Source organism: Arvicola amphibius, chromosome 4 (genome assembly GCF_903992535.2).
Source record: "Arvicola amphibius chromosome 4, mArvAmp1.2, whole genome shotgun sequence".
In the NCBI taxonomy this organism is placed as follows: domain Eukaryota; kingdom Metazoa; phylum Chordata; class Mammalia; order Rodentia; family Cricetidae; genus Arvicola; species Arvicola amphibius.
In genome coordinates, this window is record NC_052050.1 from 52,783,992 (window position 1) to 52,802,931 (window position 18,940).

The 18,940-nt window shown below is 49.4% G+C and overlaps 1 protein-coding gene across 1 annotated transcript in view; it reads left to right on the forward strand.

The window, feature by feature from the left end:
* Positions 1-18,940, forward strand: part of Ntn1 (netrin 1) — a 185,076-nt gene that overhangs the window by 152,111 nt on the left and 14,025 nt on the right. Inside the window, exon 6 of the mRNA XM_038326553.2 lies at positions 17,361-17,435. Coding sequence (XP_038182481.1) covers positions 17,361-17,435 — 75 coding nt within the window. The remainder of the gene's footprint in view (positions 1-17,360; positions 17,436-18,940) is intronic.

Genomic DNA, 18,940 nt, shown 5'->3' on the forward strand with positions numbered 1-18,940 from the left:
CTCACCAAGGTAGCTCCTTCTTCCTCACCCACCTGAACAGGTAGCATAGACCACAGCTTCCTGGCTAAGTATTTGTACTGTCGCAGGAGGCCACCTCCTTCAGCTACAGGGGTAGGTAGGCCCACTGAGCTTCTAAAGCTTTGTGGGTGTCTCCATCATTGCCAGACAGAGAAGCCTCCAGGTCTCTTTTGGGAGCCAGAAAAACCTAGCATTGTCTTCTTGCTGGTTGTTATGCCTGCCTTTTCTTCCTGTGTGTTAGAGGCCTTACGGTGCCAGCCATTTGTTCAGTTTATTTGGAGTCAAGTATCTTAAGTTCGGCTCTCCCTAGAACCTCAGGGGCCTAAGATGGGGGTTGTTGTGGGGTGGTTTACTGAAGAGTGTTCCCAGGCAAGGACGGCAAGAGAGTGTAGGGCTAAGAACACATGGCTTCTAGACAAGATGAGGCTCCAAGGAGGAAGCCCCGGGGGAAGACGCTCTAGATAAAGGCAGAAGCATTACACTGGCCAGCATCAGTTGGCGATTGGCTGTGGACTCCCTATTGGAACTAGATAGACCAAAGCTTGTGACTGCCTAGACATGGCCCAGCAAAGCAGTGTGCATCAGCCAAAGGCTGCGAGCATGTGTGATTAGCAGCCAGAACCTGTGGAGCTGGGTGTGCTGGTCCAGAAAGGAGGGGAGAGCAGGACACCCACCGCATCTGCTACCCTCTGTGACCATGGATTCAACCAATCATAGATTTCAAAGAAAACCAGACAGACAAAAAAAAACCTCATCTATGCGGAACTTATCCCAACATTGTTTCTTTCCAGGAAGAATACAGTAACTTGAACATCTACATTGTATCGGTACTATAAGCCAGAGATGATGTTAAATATGTGGAAGGATGTGGGTAGGTTCTCTGCACATACTGTACTGTCTAAGGAAGTTGAGTGTCCAGCTTTTGATCCCTGTCAGGGACCCCTCCAATTTTGAGGGGCAATGGTAGCCACTAACTTAGAAGGTTTTGATAGGGACCATGTACGGGTTTCTCTTTGCCCACCCTGGCAGTTCTCCACTGTAGAAAGTCTTGGCTGTTCTCTGGGGTCCCCATGCCTTCCTCACAGCTAGCTAGTCACTCGGTCTTGCTAATCTCACACCTCCTCTCTGCCATGCACACCACCGCTGCTGCTGTCTTTACCTGGAATTATTTAGCTTCTTATGATCCTGCATTGGTCAGGCATGTGCAGTAACAAACATTTCTTGCAGTCCAGTCATTGATTGCCCATGCAACAGCTGTCACCCACAGGTGTCCTTGGTTGGATGGTTTCCTCTTGGCAGTGAGTCCATCATACGGCTCTGCCATCTCCTGGAACCACAGAGTCGCTTCTGGGAAGCCCATGGGTGACTTCCATAGGCTTAGCCTGGAAGTGTTCAGTGTCATTTGTGTTCATGTCTCTTTTGTTAGAAGCCAGTCACATGACCATGCCTAACAGCAAAGGGTGCTGGGTAATGCAGGCCATATGTATGCATACATGGAGAATGACACAATGGTTGGTTACCACGTACAGTTTGCACATAAATCATCTGGACCACTATGCTGACTTCTGGCCCATCTGTGGCCACCTGCCACTGTGATGCTGTAGTAATCGGCATCAGAAAGCAAGGCCGTTTTTCTATGCAGGAAAGCAGTTTAGTCCAGTCTTAGCCAGGAGTGTGCTTCCTGCCTGACAGCTGCCTGGGTTTTTGAGGTACAGGCAAACTGAGCAAGGGTGCCACCGGGTTCCAAGGCATGACCTCATCAATGCTGGCTTAACCAGCCAAGCTGACTAGGCAGCCAGCAGAGGTGACGCGCCAGAGCCACGACCATCCCCTTCTTTCACGGCTTCCCAGGGAGCCCGGCTCAGCTCATCTGAATCCCCTTTTGGTGTTGACAGCAATTCCAGTTTGTGTCCACTGTTGGCTCTCACTGGAGAAGTATGCAGAGAGCCAACTGGATCCCTGTTGGGACAGCTTTGTTTTCCCTGCTGAACACAAAATCCCCTGTTCACTGGGAAATGTGACAAGGAGACCCCGTGGGGCAGGCTGGTGGGAGCAGATACCAGTGAATACAGCAGCCCGAATAGCTTCAGCTTATTAAAGGCGAATACACGGGATAACTCTGCCCGCCGAGTGGGAGATAGAATGGGGGCACAGAGCTGTTACAGTGGATTAGCAGCCGCAGGCGGACGGACAGACAGGGGCAGGTGCGGCTTTTTTTGCAATTTGGAAAGGCTTAGGGAAGACAGAGCCTGTGCTCTGAATCCTTCTCTTGGCCTCGTTTGGGCAACAGGCTGAAAGTGGGGGATTTCTTGTTCAGCCAGGCTTGGGAGTAGTTTTTTATGTTCCCCTTGTCCCTTCACCAATTCCCAGAATTCCAAGGAAGTTGTGCACTTATCCACTTATTCATTTTCTGCCCATTCATTCATCACCATGCATTTTTAGGATCTATCACGGGTACCGGGGTTACCGTGCTGAGTAAATAGCACTGTGCCTTCCAGGGACCCTTCAAGTTGTACTACACAAGAAAGGCATGTAAGCACAGTGGATGGTTCTAATTCCATTTTTAAACTGTTCACCAAAGTCCACAGACATTGATGTCACCTTCTGTGGCCCAACTGGCATTGCTGAGAGCATGCTGGGTCCTTGCTGTTTAATGAATGAAGCCTCAAGTCCAAGGTGGCATGCTGATCTTCCAGATGGGCTGCTGTTTCCTAACAGCACAGATGGCAGATAAGAGGGGATGATCCAGTGGTCCCTGAGTATCCACAGGACCTTGGGGGTACCAGAATCTGCAGGTGCTTAAGTCCTTTTCATAAACTAGCATTGCTTTTGCACACAGTTGTCCTACATCCTTCCGTACACTTTAACTCACTTCTTGATTGCATATGCCTAAAATGACACACGTGCCATGTATACACTGTAGTTTTTCTATTTAATGTTTTATTTATGACTGTGTGTGTGTGACTGTGTGTGTGTTACTGTGTGTGTGTGACTGTGTGTGTGTGTGTGACTGTGTGTGTGTGTGACTGTGTGTGTGTAGGTATATGAGTGCAGTACTTACAAAGGCCAGAAGAAGGCATCGGATTCTTTGGGGCTGGAATTAACAGCTGAGGTTGGTACTAGGAGCTGAGCTTAGGGCCTCCAGAGTAGCTGCAAGCCCTCTTAACCACTGAGCCATCTCTCCAAAGAATGGTTTTCTTTAGAGAATGATGATAAGATGTCTGTGTTTAATGTGCATGCTTCCCCCCCAAATATTGTTTATAGTTTGTTGAATTTGAGCAGGCAGAGCTGTGATTATGGAGGACTCACTGAACTTGGTGTCAGCGACATAACTGGAAATTCAGTCTTCGAGCAAAAGCTCTGAAAGATTGGTCATAGAAGGCAGAATTGGAATCTTGGGAGAGTCTTAGGGTGCTACCTCAGGCCTCTTAGTCTGGGTGTAGATCTTTGTCTCTACATCTTTTCCTCCTGGGATGAGTACCTATCCTCATCTCTCCTAGCAAACACCCCTCACCAGCTGGGTGGCCTATCACAAGCAGACAAAAGCTCTGTACTTTCCAGGGTTTGCAGAACTCATGGGGGTGGTGCTAGTTTTGAACTTGGATGCTGATGAAAGGTTTCAGAACTCGTGAGCATGTCTCTGGGAGGAAGGAACTAGTCTGGATCATCCCTCAGAGTCACCAGAGAACTCAGCTACCAATGAGGAGGAGGCAGCTCTGAGTTAGCCCTGTGAACGAGTCCCAGGGGTTGCTCCTTCCCAGCTTTCGGCAGAAGCTGGCGTTGTGGGTACTAACTGTTGTCTAGCACTTATGTGTCAGAGAACTGAATGGTGCTTTGTCCACCAGAGGCATTCTGGATTCTCTCTAGAGGCCTGATCAGGAACTTCCCAGCAGGTAGTTCAAGGGTACTCATTGCCTTCACAGATGTGACTCCAACCAGGGTAAAACCTTGTCTTAAGATGAACTATCAAAGGGTTTGGTTATAGTTTGGTGGTAGATACTTTCCTAGAACATGTGAGATTCTGGGTTTGATGAGAGAGATGTGAGGGCAAATATGAATAGATATTGCTTTTTTTAAATGAGGGTCTTAAGCCTCTGTGGATCTTAGTACCTGTGGATGGTCCTAGAGTGTTTGAATCTCCCCTAGATATCGGGGTGACTGTGTACTATGTTCATAATGTGGCCATAAATTTTTTTTCAGTGTTTGTAAACAAAGAATAATTAAGCTATGAATGACAGCCCGAGAGGCTTCCCTTGTGGATAGCAGTTCTACCTCTACGAAAGCTTTCGCCGTCTACCGCTTCTCCCCAGAGAACTAGAAGAGCAGCTAAGTGGCTCCCAGTGTGTGCTGGCTTCCTGTCACGCTTTCCAGGGAACCTGGAACTGTTTCTTATTCAACACAGCCAGGCACAAAGTGAAGAGGAGGTGATTCTGTCTTCTCTGCACAGCAACAGCTGAGGAACAGGGAGGCTGGCTGGCCAGACTCTACAGGGCTTCTAAACACCACGCTGGTAGCTGAGGGAGTGGGCTCATCCCGTAGAAGTCTGGAGGACTCTCCTGTTGGTTTAACAGTTGGGCTGCTGTAGGCTCTTCCAGAAGGTGGACCTAAGACCATCGGGAGGGTAACGGAAGTCAGGTGAGGCTCAACCAAGGACAGTCCTGTTCTACCCTTGGCCCAACAGGAAGAGAACTTGAGCTAAGCAAGGCTGAATCTGCTGCTGGGGTTATGAGAAATCCTATAACTCAGGCACAGTGAGTTCTGGGGCCGTGTGCATTCCAGCGGTCCGTGGAAAGTTACAGTGTGGGCTGTCGATGCAAAGATTGAGTCTGCTTATCCTTTAAACATAAAGAGTACCTTACCGAGTTCTAGGCCCCAGATGGTGCTATGGGTGCCGGCGAAGCCTGTCCTGTGTGGTTGGCCAGGGAAGCAGGTGGTCTGGATGACATTTATTGATAGGGTGTCCCTTGTCAGTCCTCATTTTATTTTCTAGAGATATCACAAGCAGGAGCCCTAAGTGTCTTGTCTTTCTCGCTTCTTTCTTTCTGTGATTTTCTTTCCCTTGTCTGAGTTCTTATTCAGTTGCCCGTGCCAGAACTCATCTGTCATTTTGATGAAGGATTTAGAAATAGTTTGGGGAAAAGGAATTTCTTCCCTGGGTCCAGCAACACTTTGAACATGGCAGGCTGTGAAAATGGCTTGATTTCCCAAAGGCATGGCTGGTGGTCCGAAGGGCAGGGCATCGTGCGCACACTGGAGGGAGTATTCGGGGAGGGGAGTGATGGGGGATGGATGATACACAGTAGCAGCCACACAGATGTTCTTGCCCAGGTTCCTTAAGCAGGGCCGGCCCTAGCACTGGACACTTAGGGGTCCATGCTCAAGTGGTTCTCATAGTTCCCATGTCTTTGGACAGAGAGATCTATCTTAGGAGTTCCAGGAAGTAGCTGACACAGTCTTTTGGGCCTCTGTCTTCTCATGGGTGGCATACTGGTTCTACTTCTTGGTGGCATAGATCACACAGCGAGCAAGATGCAGAGTGCATTGGCAGGGGCTGTCCTGGTTTTCCCTACCACATCCACGTGTTTCTGCTACTTGGATTGGACACTATTGCCCTCCAAGGCTGAGGCAGTATCGGCAGGTGGGGTGCGGGGCAATCCTAAAGCCTGGGGTGGTCTGCGTTCTGTCCCCTTTGCATAACTGACATTGACTGGGGACCTGTGGGAGGACAGCTGAGGGTCAAGAGAGAACTCTAGACGTCTGAGAGCTGCTTTAGCCAGCCAAGGTGTCCTCTCTCCAGTCAGGAGGGCGTTCTGCAGCCCCAGAGGCTCTGGGCAAGAGGCTCTAATCTAATTACATGCTTTATTTGAGCCAATTTGTTTTCCAATCCATCTTGTTCAGCAAGAAGAAAGAACATGCTGAGGACTCATTTGCACCCTCTTGTTCCAAGGGGAAAAGAGGGGCTGCTCCCTCCTGTGGTCAGTACAGCCCCTGACCTCTTCCAGCCTGGAACACCACCCCAAGTCAGGCCGCAGAGAAGAAGCCCGAGCCAAGCCGTCCTAACCCTGTCATCAGCCACAGGCAGAAGGGCCTGGCTGTTTGTCCCACTTCCTTAAACCCGGCATAACTCTCTTTCCCTTTGGGGGTCCCAGTATGTTAGGAAAGATTGGAGCAGGATGAGCCTCGAGGCCAGGTAGCATGGGACCAGGGCTACTCCTTCCTAGGGCTCTCCCCTGCATAGACCTCCCATCTCTGGAGTGAGAGCTGCCTACAGAGTCCAAGGGCTGGTATTTAAAATCTGCAAATATATTTTCATAATAAGGTGGTGGATTTCGGATCTGTGTTATTAAAGTCCAAATAAAACAGCAAAGCCCATCCAAGCTCCCGGGAGAGGGAAGATTTATCGACTCCCACCCTCCTCCTCAGGCAGGGCTCTGTGTGTGCCAAGCCTCACTTTTTATGGATTGCGGTGTTTCCCAAATTGCCTTTTTCCATCCTTTGGAATCTTGCTTCTAGCCTTTACTTTTCTGCCTCTGACCCAGACTGGCTGCTTCCTGTGGGTTCTGATACTGAGCCTAGTGACTTCCGGTCTTGGGCTAAGGCAAGCAGGGCCTAGGGTCTTGGCCTACCGCATGCAGCCACAGCCTGAACTGTTCAGCAAATACTTCCTGAGGGCCTGATGAGTGTCCTCGTCCCTGGGGACCCAGCACGCAGCCCCTGACTTCAGATGGGAAAGGAGACACAAATAAACCGATAGTCCCTTCATTGCAGTGTGAGGCGTGCCCCGAGGAAACAAATCCTCTGAAGACAGCAGGACAGGCAGAGGTCAGCCATAACTCAAGGCATCAAGGACATATTTGAGCGAGAAATGTCTTTGGACTTAAACAGAAATTGGATGTGACAGAAATCCAGTAAAGTTGTTTTTCTCTCACGATTCTTTAAGTTAGAGTCAGAATAATGAGGGCTGAAATGACCCTGGTACTGATTACATGTCAGGCCTCATCGTAGCAGGATTGTAAAAGATGACAGCCATATCTCCAGTGACCTCAGTCAGGAATCCGAAACTGTAAGGCACGGTGCTGTGCTCTAGGAGACATGGTTGTGTAGGGCCCCAGCGCCAGCACCTCTGCCTCTGTAGCCCCCCCAACATCCAGGCTGTCAGGTCCTTCACACTCCCCAACACCCTGTCCCCTGCAGGGTCCCTAGCTCTAAGACTTGCCATTCCCACTGAAGTGACCAGTTGCCTTTTGAAGTCTGACTGAGGGATCTGCCCACCAGCACCGCACACCCTGAAGACAGCTCACTGCCCTGCACAGGGACTGGAGGTGCTCTTTCTGTTGATGGCAGCTCGTACCTCTGAAGGCATCTTGGCCTCCTGTCTCCTGTACTCCCCTTGAACCCGCCACCTCCACCCAGTGCCAGCGTGCACAGAAGAGTGAAGAACTCACTAGCCAGGTACCTCGTGAGCAGCCAGCCGGCCATTGCCAGTGCCATGAGCCTGTGTTTATGGCTCTACTTGTCTGGGAAGCCGTGGCCACTGCCCTTAGCTTATTTTATACTGTCTGGAGGTCCCCAAGAACATTGGTAATGAACCCTGTATCAAGTCTGGGGACCCCAAGGTCTGGTTGCTAGGAGGAGGGAATAGACCATTCCAGACTGTGAAGTGAGTGCTAAGAATCAAGAAGGCTCTCCACTGAACTCAGAGGGAGGCTGCCCACCACGTGACTAGGAACAGGCTTAATCGAGGCTCAGTGGAGTCTCAAAAGGAAAGGCACTGAGATCCAGACAAAGCTGTTGAGCCTGGAGTGGCCCATTGTGTGGGTTGTCTCTCGTACCCAAAGGGCATTCTCCACCCTGTACTTCCAGGTGGGTTCCCCAAACCACCCCTAGTCCAACTGTCATATCCAGCAGTCTGTCTTCTCCCTCCAACCCTGTCATCCTGCCTGGATCCTGCAGTGTGTTGTTATCACCGTTGTTGCTATTACCCCAGTTCACTGATGGAGACATAGAGGCTCAGGATAGTCAAGGGCCACAGAACAGAAGACACACTTGTAGGATCCATTTTTATTGACAAGAATGGCTTTTGTTAGCACCCCCACTCAGTTGCTTCCACTTAGAGCTAAGGTCTCTAGAGTGAGCTGCTGGCATGGTAAGCCATGTGGGCAGCACCTGGCAGGGCAAGCCATGTGGGCAACATGGAAGAGAAGGCCTTATTGTTAGAAACACAGGTTTTAGGAGAAAGGGAGCTTACATACTAGGGAGACTGTGGCAGATTTCTGAGAGCCCTTGTGTGACGTGGTTACATTGCGTGACTTTCTGTCCACCTTACCAGGATGACCTTCCTGTCTCTGTGGGTCTCCGCTTCTCCACCTGCCTTCTGACCTTCTCAACTAGTGTGCCCAGTTCACAGACTTCATTTTCTGGGTTTTGTTCTTTCATGACACTCACAGTGGAAGTTATGTGACTGGCCTGCTCTGCCTCCCCTCCCCTCCCCCCGTCATCTTGCCAACTGCTGTTCTGTTTGTGTCATGATACACCTAGAACCAGAGTCAGCCATGTAGAGAGGGCTTAGGAGAACTTTTCAAGCAAATGGTAAAATCATAGAAACAGCGTGGCTGTGTCAGAGGAGAGTGGCCTCAGGACTGGGACATTCAGTGCCAGGCATGCTCTAACCACTTGGCATGAGTGTGTGTGCACGCCTACCTTTGCTGGTTTCCTGGGCAGAAGTGCCTTCTTCCCTTGGCTAAGGCGTGTTTCTTTGAAATTTGAAATTGAAATATTTACATCTTTGTGTGCTTTCAAGTTAACTCTTCTCTCTCTCTCTCTCTCTCTCTCTCTCTCTCTCTCTCTCTTTCTCTCTCTCTCTCTGTGTGTGTGTGTGTGTGTGTTGTGTGTCTGTCTGTCTCTCTGTCTGTCTGCTTTTTTTCTTTTTGTTTTTTGAGACAAGGTTTTACTATATAACAGTCCTGGCTGCCCTGGAACTTGCTCTGTTGACCATGCTGGCCTTGAACTCACAGAGATCCAGCTGCCTCTGCTTCCCAAGTGCTAGGATTAAAGGCGTGCGCCACCACCGCCCAGCTTGAGTTTATTTTCTTGTAAATCACCTTTTCATCTCCTTGAAGTTTTGCCAGTCTCATTTTTATTGAGTCACAACAGTTCTTTGTAGGTTAAGGACCAAATCATTTGCTTTCTTTGTTTAAACATTTTGGATCTTTTTCCTTTTAATTATTACATATTTTGTGCATATGTGCATGCGTGCACATGCGTCCGTCTATCTGTGTGTGTGTGTGTGCTGGTGCATACACCTGTGGAGGTCAGAGGACAACATACCAAAATTGGTTCTTTCCTTCTACTATGTGGGCACCAGGATTGAACTCAGGTCACTGGGCTTGGCAGGAGGTACTGTTTACCTTCTGAGCATCTTGTGGGTCCCACATTTGGGGCTTCCTCCCACTTGATTGTCACAGAGGTTGCAAAACACAGTACACTCAGCTCCTATGTCAGTTGCTAGAAGTGCCTTCATTTCAGGAGCCCCGTGGCTCAAAGTTAAGTGGACATTTTGTTGTTAAGGGCGGAGGGACTTAGGGGTGATGAACCAGTGGGTGAGCCCAGCAGCACAGTAGAGATAGTTGTATGGCAGTCCAGGAGCTAATGAGGCTCAGATCTTTTGGAGGAGTGGCTCATTGCTCGGACACGTGCTCGTTGGTGAGAGGGTTGGAAAGGCGGTCTTGCCTGACAGAAAGGAAATCACCTACAGTGACCAGGAGCAAGACTTGGAGTGCTTTCCCCTCGCCCCACAATAGCTGTTGCGAGCTCCCTGGATTACCCTGGGCACCCGAATGCTGAACACTCTGAAGTTGGGCTTGCTGGCCTGGGAAGAGTTCATACTGCCTACAGTTGCAGGTCAAGCAAACCGGCTCCTCTTGTCTTTTATCACCTGTTGGGGAGAATGACCTGGCCCAAACAGATAGACGGCTGGTTGTTTGCCCTTCTCTCCTTGAGCTATTTCCTCCATAGTCAGAGGGAACCAAGAACCCTTACCCAGCACCCAGCCATTGGGGCCAAAGCTCACCCAGTTCCCTAGGATTTTCCATTCCATGGTGGACCACACTGACTATGTTCCTCACTTACCCTAGCCGGCCCAGAGCTTCCCAATGGCAACAGAAGCAGGGGAAGAGGTATGGCTGGAGAGTGGGCCAGGGCTATGAGAGGGAGACCTTTGCCAGCTCCCCGCCCTGCTCTGAGGGGAGGTGCCAGCTGCGGTGCCACAGGCCGCCAGGCTCTGCTTGCCATATGCTTGGAGATGAGCCTGGAGCAGCGAGCAGGCTGGCCCAGCAGGGTTTTGGCACCTGGGCACAGGAGGCAGAGCAGAGGGGGCAGCTACCCAAGGTACAGCAGAGGCCTGAAGGGGCTTGGCCTGCGGGGCACCTCTTGGCTCTTGCCTGAGGGTTGGTCGGAGAACAGGTGGGAGGGATGAAAAGGAGGTAGGCTGCTCCCAAGAGGGGCTGGGATGCCAGCCAGCCGAGATGAGCCTTTGCAGGCTGGGCAGATGGCCCCTTCTGGGTCCCAGCAGCCCTCCCCCGGACGGATAATGTCCAAGTGGAGACCAGGTGGCACCAGGGGCCAACCCTGGCAGCCCTTGTCTTTGGTGGGGGAGGAGAGCCTGGTGGAAGGAGCATCTTGAAGCAGGTGCCCCTATAGAGATCTGCCAGTGTTTACCTGGCCAGTCACTCATCCAGAGATCTCTAGGGTCAGGAGTGCTCAGATCACTAAGCAGAGTGGGTGGGTTTCTAGCAAGGAGGCTGATGCCCATGGGGTGGTAGGATCTGCCGTGTCTGGTCCCGGGTCTTTTGTATCAAGGTTGAGACAGGAAACTGCAATGTTGTTTTCTTGTTTCTTCACGTCATGAAGTGATCAGTTTCAGTGCTGCTAATGAAGTCTTTTATTTAAGAGCGTTCCATCCTTTTCTGTTTCTTAATAAATCAAGCAGCATGAAATGGCCGCATCCATCACAGGCTCCTAACCTGGCTCATTCTAGACATGTCTGTTCGGTTTGGTCATTTCAGTTCTCCTGAAAGTATGCCTTTCCTTCGGATTCCAGGACTTTCGCCTGGAGTCGTTGTACAATAGCCTTCTAATTCGCAACATGTCTTTAGGTCATGGCTCTCTCATTCTTTTCAGTCTGTCTGTTTTCTTTCTTTTATTCATAATTAGACATGACAATGTTTTGTCTGGCCTTTTTTAAAAAAAAACGTTTGTTTGGAGGCATTTCAGAGAGTCAAGCTTTGGGTGTATTTGTAATTTTAAGCCCCCCCTTCTCCTTATTTCTGCTTCTGCTGTTATTAATTCATCCTCTCTCTGAGTTTTGTTTTAACTCTTTCTTTTAAGTTTCTAGGGCTGAGTCTGGTTTGCTTATTTTGATCTTTTCTTCCCTCATAACAAGTATTATTAGTTACACTGTGGTCAGGAAGTGTGGCCTGTACAATTTTAGTTTCTTAGAATTAATTTAGCATTTTCTATTTCCATGTGTGTGTATCTGTCTGTGTGTGTGTGTCTCTCTCTCTGCTTAATATATTTCAGTGAAGTCTTATTGCGCATATAAAATAATCAAAACACCGTTACGTTTGTTTATTGTGTGCATCTGTGTGGCTAGAGGTGTGGCATGGTGCAGATGTGGAGGTTGGGGACAACTTGGAGTTGATTCTCTTCCACCTTGTGGGCTCTGGGGATTGAGATCAGGTTGTCAGGCTTGGCTGCAATCTTCTTTACCCCCTGAACCATCTTGCTGGCCTCATAAAATGATTTTACTGGTTCTTTTGTTGTGCATTTTGAGTGAGCATGCTTGTTTTGGATTGTGCCCTTTCTGATATGAACACTTTTACTTCTTGGCTCATTTTTTTGTCTGTTTTCATATGCGGATGTGCAGCACCTTTGCCCCCATTTAAATTGTCTTTTAAGATTTCCCCTATATCCTGTGTACAGGTCACCTTTCTTGTCAGGACTACAAAGTGCCTGGCGAAACAACTTGAAAGCAGGAAGGATTTATTTTAGGACCTCAGTGGGGGTCATCAGGTGAGACAGAGTGGTCCAGGGAGTATCCAGGATGGAAGTGCAGGAGAGGGAAGGGACCGCTCTCTGACTTTGTCCTCTCCACCTTTTGTCGTGTCTGAGCCTCTGGCTGCTGGATGTGTTGGGTCTCCTCCCCTTGGCCGCTCCTCTGGAAACACTTGAATGGGCATTCTAGAGCTGTGACTCTGTGGGTGTCTCTGAGTGTGTGCCACTTGAGTGCAGTGCCTGTGGAGGCCAGAAGGGGGCATCTGATCTTCTGGAGGGATTAACAGGTGGTTGTGAGCTGTCAATGTAGGTACCTAGAATTTAACCCCTGTTAAATATGCTTAAGTTCTTAAGTTCTCAAGCTCACAACGAAGAGTAACTGTCAACACCTTCTTAAGCAGGAGTCGAGAATGTGGAATCAGGGTTTGAAAAGGAGTGGTGGGTCTTTCACTTTCATCATTTTATGTCAAATAGTTAATTGTGTGTGTGTGTGTATGTTTTTAGTTTGTTTATTTCATGTGCATTGATACTTTGCCTAATGTCTGTGTGAAGGTGTCAGGTCCCCTAGAACTGAGGTTACAGAGAGTTGTGAGCTGCCATGTGGGTGTTGGGAATTGAACTCAGGTCCTCTGGAAGAGCAGACAGTGCTCTTAACCCCTAAGCACTCTCCAGCCAGCCCCTCTTGCCCACTCCTCTTTTATGATCTTAATGTATCAAAAATGCCTTCTTATACTTCCTATTTTCTCTGGCTTATCTTTTGACATAATTTTATTTGTAATTTATTTCTTGAGTTCTCTGGCATTTTGTGGTATTTCAAAAGAAGTATCTTATTTGGTAGAGTCAAGCATAAAATAACATCTTTGACATTTTTATTTAAGCAGTTTGATTCCCTGCCTTATTCTACTGGTTTTTGCTAATATGATCTAAAGTTACACCTAAATTCTCATAATTAGATCTTAATGTTCCTTTGTAAGCATTTTAATGGTTTTGATATTTGCTTAAGTTTTAGAACCAAATTTGAAATTTTTTTTTTTTTTTTTGGTTTTTCGAGACAGGGTTTCCCTGTAGTTTCTAGAGCCTGTCCTGGAGCTAGCTCTTGTAGACCAGGCTGGCCTCGAACTCAGAGATCCGCCTGCCTCTGCCTCCCGAGTGCTGGGATTAAAGGCATGCGCCACCACTGCCTGGCCAAATTTGAAATTTTTATGTTTATTGACTTCAGGGACATGTTCTGTTTATAGCACAACTTTCCCTTATCAAAGTCCTCAATTTTTTTATTTATTTTATAGGTGGTTGGAAGACAAATGTTGAATTATTTTCTGAGCTCTACATACTTGAGAGTGTGTGTGTGTGTGTGTGTGTGACTCTTGTGTATGGAAAGACTGTCTAGCTGGGTATAAAATTCTTGTGTTGAAAGTTTCTTCCCTGAAGACATTGTAATCATTCCTCAGTAATCATCCAATCATTTCTTTTTTTGCTCTTTTCCTATCTGTATGTATGTTTTTCTTACTGTGACATTTTTCATGTATTTCAAAGATATATCTGGGCCTTGATCTGCTTTCCTTGACTTTGAAATAAAATGCATTGAACCCTTCCTTCTGCACGCGTGGTCCTGTCCTGGACTCAGAAGTCCTACCCTTGAGTCTTGTTTCCATTTTTCTTGGGCCTCAGCTGAAGCCCAGGCACGCGTCAGTTCTCCCTTCTCTTGGATGCCCTTATTCTCTCTAGTCTTCCCATCTTAGCCTTTCCTTCTGCATAGCGAGAGTTTCTGCAGGGTGTGTTCTCTCTACCAAATCCTTTCCCACAGTTTTGTTCTCCCTGCTGCTGCAGAAGTGAATTGTGATTGTGCTGCTGGGTTTCTGAGTTACTTTAGTTTCTATTCTCCCAACTCTTATGTACCCTGGGGCTTTTGAGTCCAGCCCCATTTCCTCCCCAGTTTCATAGAAGCTGTGTCTTTTTAGATGTTCTTGAGCCTGTCACACCCATTGTAAGTGATTGCTTCTGAGCTGCCATGGAGAGGTTAGTAGATGTTAGGGTTTATAGCTGTCACATATTTATGGCTTGGCCCTTTGCAGAGCCCCATGTCAGACAGGTGGAGCTCTGTCCCCTTGCTACCTGGCTTTGTGGGGCTGGCATCTGCTCCTGTCACCGCGTCCTTCCGATTCTCCACATCCATGATTTAGATAAAATACAAATTCAGAGAGTCAGTACAAATGGCTTGCAGTCCTTCCTTCCTTAACCCCGCCCTGCTCATGCTTCCTGTTTATTTTCTGCTGCCATCTGCTCCTCCCCCTCTTCTTCTTCTTCCTCCTTCTCTTCCTCCTCTTCTGTGATCTTTCTTTCCATCAGACAAATGACTGTTTCTGCAGGTAAAACCCGGATAGACTTTGCCTCATCCACCGCCATCTGCCTTTAATTAATTGAGATTGCGCCCAGATCCCGGCATTGGGTCATCTATCAGTTTCATTCTTGGCGTTAGTGTGGATTTTCATCTTTTCACTGCCTTTATAGCTGTCTCGGAACAGAAGGAGGAGAGGCCCTGGGAGTGGCTGCCAAGCAGATACCATGTTGCAAGAATCAGAGCCGGGCTTTCAGCTGGTGTTTGTCTCTAGTTGTGTGATGATGAGGGAAGCCAGCACAAGGCCGTTTTCCTTACCCATGGACCGCTTGTCCAGCAACCGCAGCGACCTGGACCTAACGTGGAGTATACAGCTCTTATGTATCCGTATTCTAAACGTTCTTCGGTTTCTCCAGAGGAAACTGCTTCAGCCCATCCCTCCCAGCCGGTTCCTCTACTTTACAACACTCTAACAGGGTGGTGTGTTTGCCTAGCTCAGTGTTGAGTTGGAATGTGAAAGGAAAAGGGAGATTTTGCAGAGGAGACTGGCATCTCTCTCTGAATTTGAGTTAACCACCCATCTGGACTTTCCTCTGCTGAGCCGGGCGCTGGGTGCAGACACCATCTCTCATATTCTGGAACCACCAGGGAGCATTCAAAATTCAGATATGCAGGCTGCTGCTTTGGTGAAGGAACTCAGAGCATGCTGTGGACAGATGGGTATCATCCTACTTCAGGGCTGGCCCCGGGGACAAGGGGTTAGGCTCACAGGCTGCCTCAGGGAGACTTCCTGAACCTTAGATTCTCTTTTGTTCAGTGGACTGGTCTACAGGTAGAGTTCATCAAGCCACAAGGCTTCCTGAGAGCTGGCCATGCCACCAGGGTGTGTGCAGCCTTTGAGGAACACCAACATGGCTGGGCCCTGGCACACAAGAGTCACTAAGCAATGGTGACTGCTGCCCATTCTTGGATAATGTCTGTCATGGATGCACACTTAGCTCTAGAACTTTGGCTATTCCTAGGGTATGGGCAGTGATGCTGAAGGTTTGGGGGTAGTTTGGTCCTGGGACTTGAATGTTTTCCTTTTACTCTGTAGGATGGGACTCCCCTTGGGCAGACCCAAGCTCAGCTTTCCCACTATTTTAAGTTGGGCACCAGATCTCCTTCCTACAATAGTACCCTTTCCACCTGGGTTGTTGCATGGGTGATACTTGGTGAGCCTATGTGGAGGACTCAGGACAGTGTGACTTCTTCATTACTGGAAATGAAAACATTCAGTTGGGCCAACAACTTCACGAAACATTACACAACAGCTCCAAGTGGACTCTAACCTGACCCTGCAGGGATGTCATTTGGCTCCACCTGCATCTCAGTTTGCCTCCCTAAGTGGAGAGCACAGCGCAGGAGACTGACTGACCAAACCTACTTGCAAGCACCGGAACGTGTGCACAACATGGGTTCATCCATGGAGTGGCTGCTGCCAGCGTGACGGCACAGGCACTCAGCACAGATGCTCCCGGCAAGGAAGGGCAGCATTGATGAGTGATGCTGTAGTGGACGCCTGTGTGGGGGCTGCATCCTTTCCTGCCTTCTTTGTGCATTGCCACTCAGAATGAACTCCATACTCTCTGGAGAGCCTGGCCCTTGCAGTCAGCAGCCCAGCTGGCAGAAGAGCCTGATACTCTAGTCTCTACTGTCCCTGGGCAGGGCCATCCTGAGGTGGGGCCAGAAGGACAAGCCACAGGGCAAGGGGGAAGAAGACATGATTATATTCCCTTTCGTGAAACTGGTTGCTGAATTTGAGCCCTAATTGTGGAATTTGGGTCACGGCTCCTGATGGTGGATAGAGTCGCACTGGTTAAGGGAGGTGTTGGTCAGGGCATCTGGTGCTGGAGAGAGGAGCTACTTGCTGGGGGCTACAGACAGATTCTGGAGAGATGGCCACTGAATGTGCCCGACAGCTCTTAGCCACAGGCTGGGAACAGGCAGAGGTACAGTGCACCTGTCCTCCCGTTCTGCATTCCCCCGTGCATTTCCCATGTGACCTTGGTAGGTAGCGTACCTAACTCTGAGCCTCAGTTTTCTTGCCTGCCCAATGGGAACAGCATGGTTACATGAGAGACCAACTGTAAGACTTTTGGGGAGAATCCAGCATGTATAGCGTTGGATCATATATAAGTGGCTGGCGGGTTTCCTTCAGACTATCATACAGACCTCAAGAAGAGATTACATCATCTTGTTTCCAATAAGTAGAAGTCACTGGTGGGAGAGAGCAAGGTTAGGCTACATTCGAGGGTGGGGTCAATAAAGCTGCTTCAGGAGATGGAAACTACTGAACAAAAGCATCTTCTGTCTGCCTGGCTCTCTTAGAGCCTGGAACCCCGAAAGCTGTGGCCTGCAGGTATGGCTAGCAGCCAGTGGCCGGCAGGCCTGCCTCTCAGCAGTGGGGCCCATTAGGGCTAAACTCTTTTCGTGGGCATTTTCCTTGCACACTTCACTGGAGTGGACACCAAAGGGGTTTTCAAATGTTTCATGGACTGCTAATTTCCCCTGTGACCTCTTTTGTTGGGGCCTAACCCCAGCCAGAGGCTTGCTGCCATGAAAGCCAGTGCCTGACACAGACCCCAGCAGCAGGGCGACAATGAGGCCTCTATCTGCTTTAATCAAGCTCTGGTTGAATCTTAAGGCAGAAGGAATTGGGGTGGCGCTCGGAAACCCTGGGTGGCATGATACGGTGGTCCCGAAGGCTCTCATGGAGGCTGAAATATTTCACCAGGCTGAGGGGAGAGAGGTGGCCTTTGTCCCAATGGTCTCTTTAGAAAGCCAGCCTGTCCTGAATGGCCACCCGCTCGGCCTGGCCCATGGATACCACTGGGTATCTAGGGAGGTGGCCCACTCAGCCACCAGCCCATTCTTTAGTGGCCTAATGAGTTTCTGTCTGTGTCCTCCCCTGCAGACTGTGACTCCTACTGCAAGGCCTCCAAAGGGAAGCTGAAGATGAACATGAAGAAATACTGCAGGAAGGACTATGGTGAGTGTGGGGGGGTGCTCCTCTGGGGTGGCTTTTCCGTGACTTGTGTCACAGAGTCCCTGGGGTCCGTGAAATCTCATGCCCGGGAATACTATCACTTCCCAATTGCTCTGACCAGGGGCATCCAGAGCAGCAGGGGACATGGAGGCTGGGATTCCTAGCCTGGACTCGCTGTGGCTGCAGCCCACACGTTTGCTCTCTGGTCTTCTGTGTCTTCGCTCATACCCTGCCCTTTGTCTCAAGTCTCCTGCTTGAGCGAGATTCTCCAGCACTGGAGTGGGTGAGAGCTGTGGACTGTTTAGGGATACTCCTGGGGCGTAGCAAGATGAAGAGTCTGCACTGTAAGCTATGCCCACCCCCTCCCCAGGACCCTGAGCAGTTCCCGAGGCTTTCAGAGGGAACCCATGCCACATGGGGACCCACACTGGACCAACTGCTTGAGCCAGATTTGCAGTTTTCTCCTTACCAGGCTAGTAGCTAGGGCTTCTCAGCATATAGAAATTCATGATTAGGTACAAGGAAATTTTTGAGAACTTCTGAAACCTCATTTTACTGTGAGCATCTACACACACAAACCTCTCACACTGAAGCCAGAGAGGACCTCAAGAAGCCAGACAGAGCCCCACTTGTCATTGGCCATGTGACCTTCCCCAGAACCAAGCAAGAATATACAGGTTTTAGGTATTGACTCACAAGTTGCCAGGCTGTGGGCATCCAGGTTCAAACCCCAGAGCATCCATGGCCAACTTCCCAAAGAACAGACCCCTTAAAGAATGGGCACCCCAGAGCTCTGCAGAAGCTTCCAGCTCCTGCTGAGGAACAAACCTGGGTTACCGCGAGCCCACTGCCCTTGAGAAATACAGGAAACATTGCCTCGTTCAAGCTGAGGTGGCAGCTACAGGAAGATCTGACTTCTCAGGTTCAGCCCCCATCTCTGCCAGAGACTGAGAGAGGCAGGCCCCAAAATGTTGTTCCCTGTCCCTCCCCAGCCTCTGTGGGCTGAGAACCTGTGGCTTCTGTACTCTCCCAGGCTTGGCCTTGAGGCCTGATGACTGCTCCTGGCAAAGCAGAAGGTGGGGTGTAGTCAGGAATGTGACGGCTAACTTACTGCTCCCACCCCATCCCAGCACTGGGCCAGGAATGGGAGCCGGCAGGCCTGCCTGAGGAGGAGTGGGTGGGGTTCAGTGTGGAGCTCTCTGGGGAGGTATTGGGTGGGCTAAAAAGGGTTGATCCACAGTGTCAGTTCTGTTCTTTAGATGGGAAGGGAAACTCTACAGTTACTGACATGAATGTCATGATCTACCTGATTCTTTTGAACTTAGTCTGGTTTTGCTCTCCTCCAGGGTCACCCCGGCCTCTGATAGTGATTTCATCTACACCGGGTTAACAGTGACTTTTCTTTACAGATTTAAGACTGGGGCTTCCCTGACGGCACTGGCTTGCAGTGGGTGTTCGGTAGTTAGCAGGAGGCATTGTTCTTGGGTAGGGAAGTCATACCTTGGGTA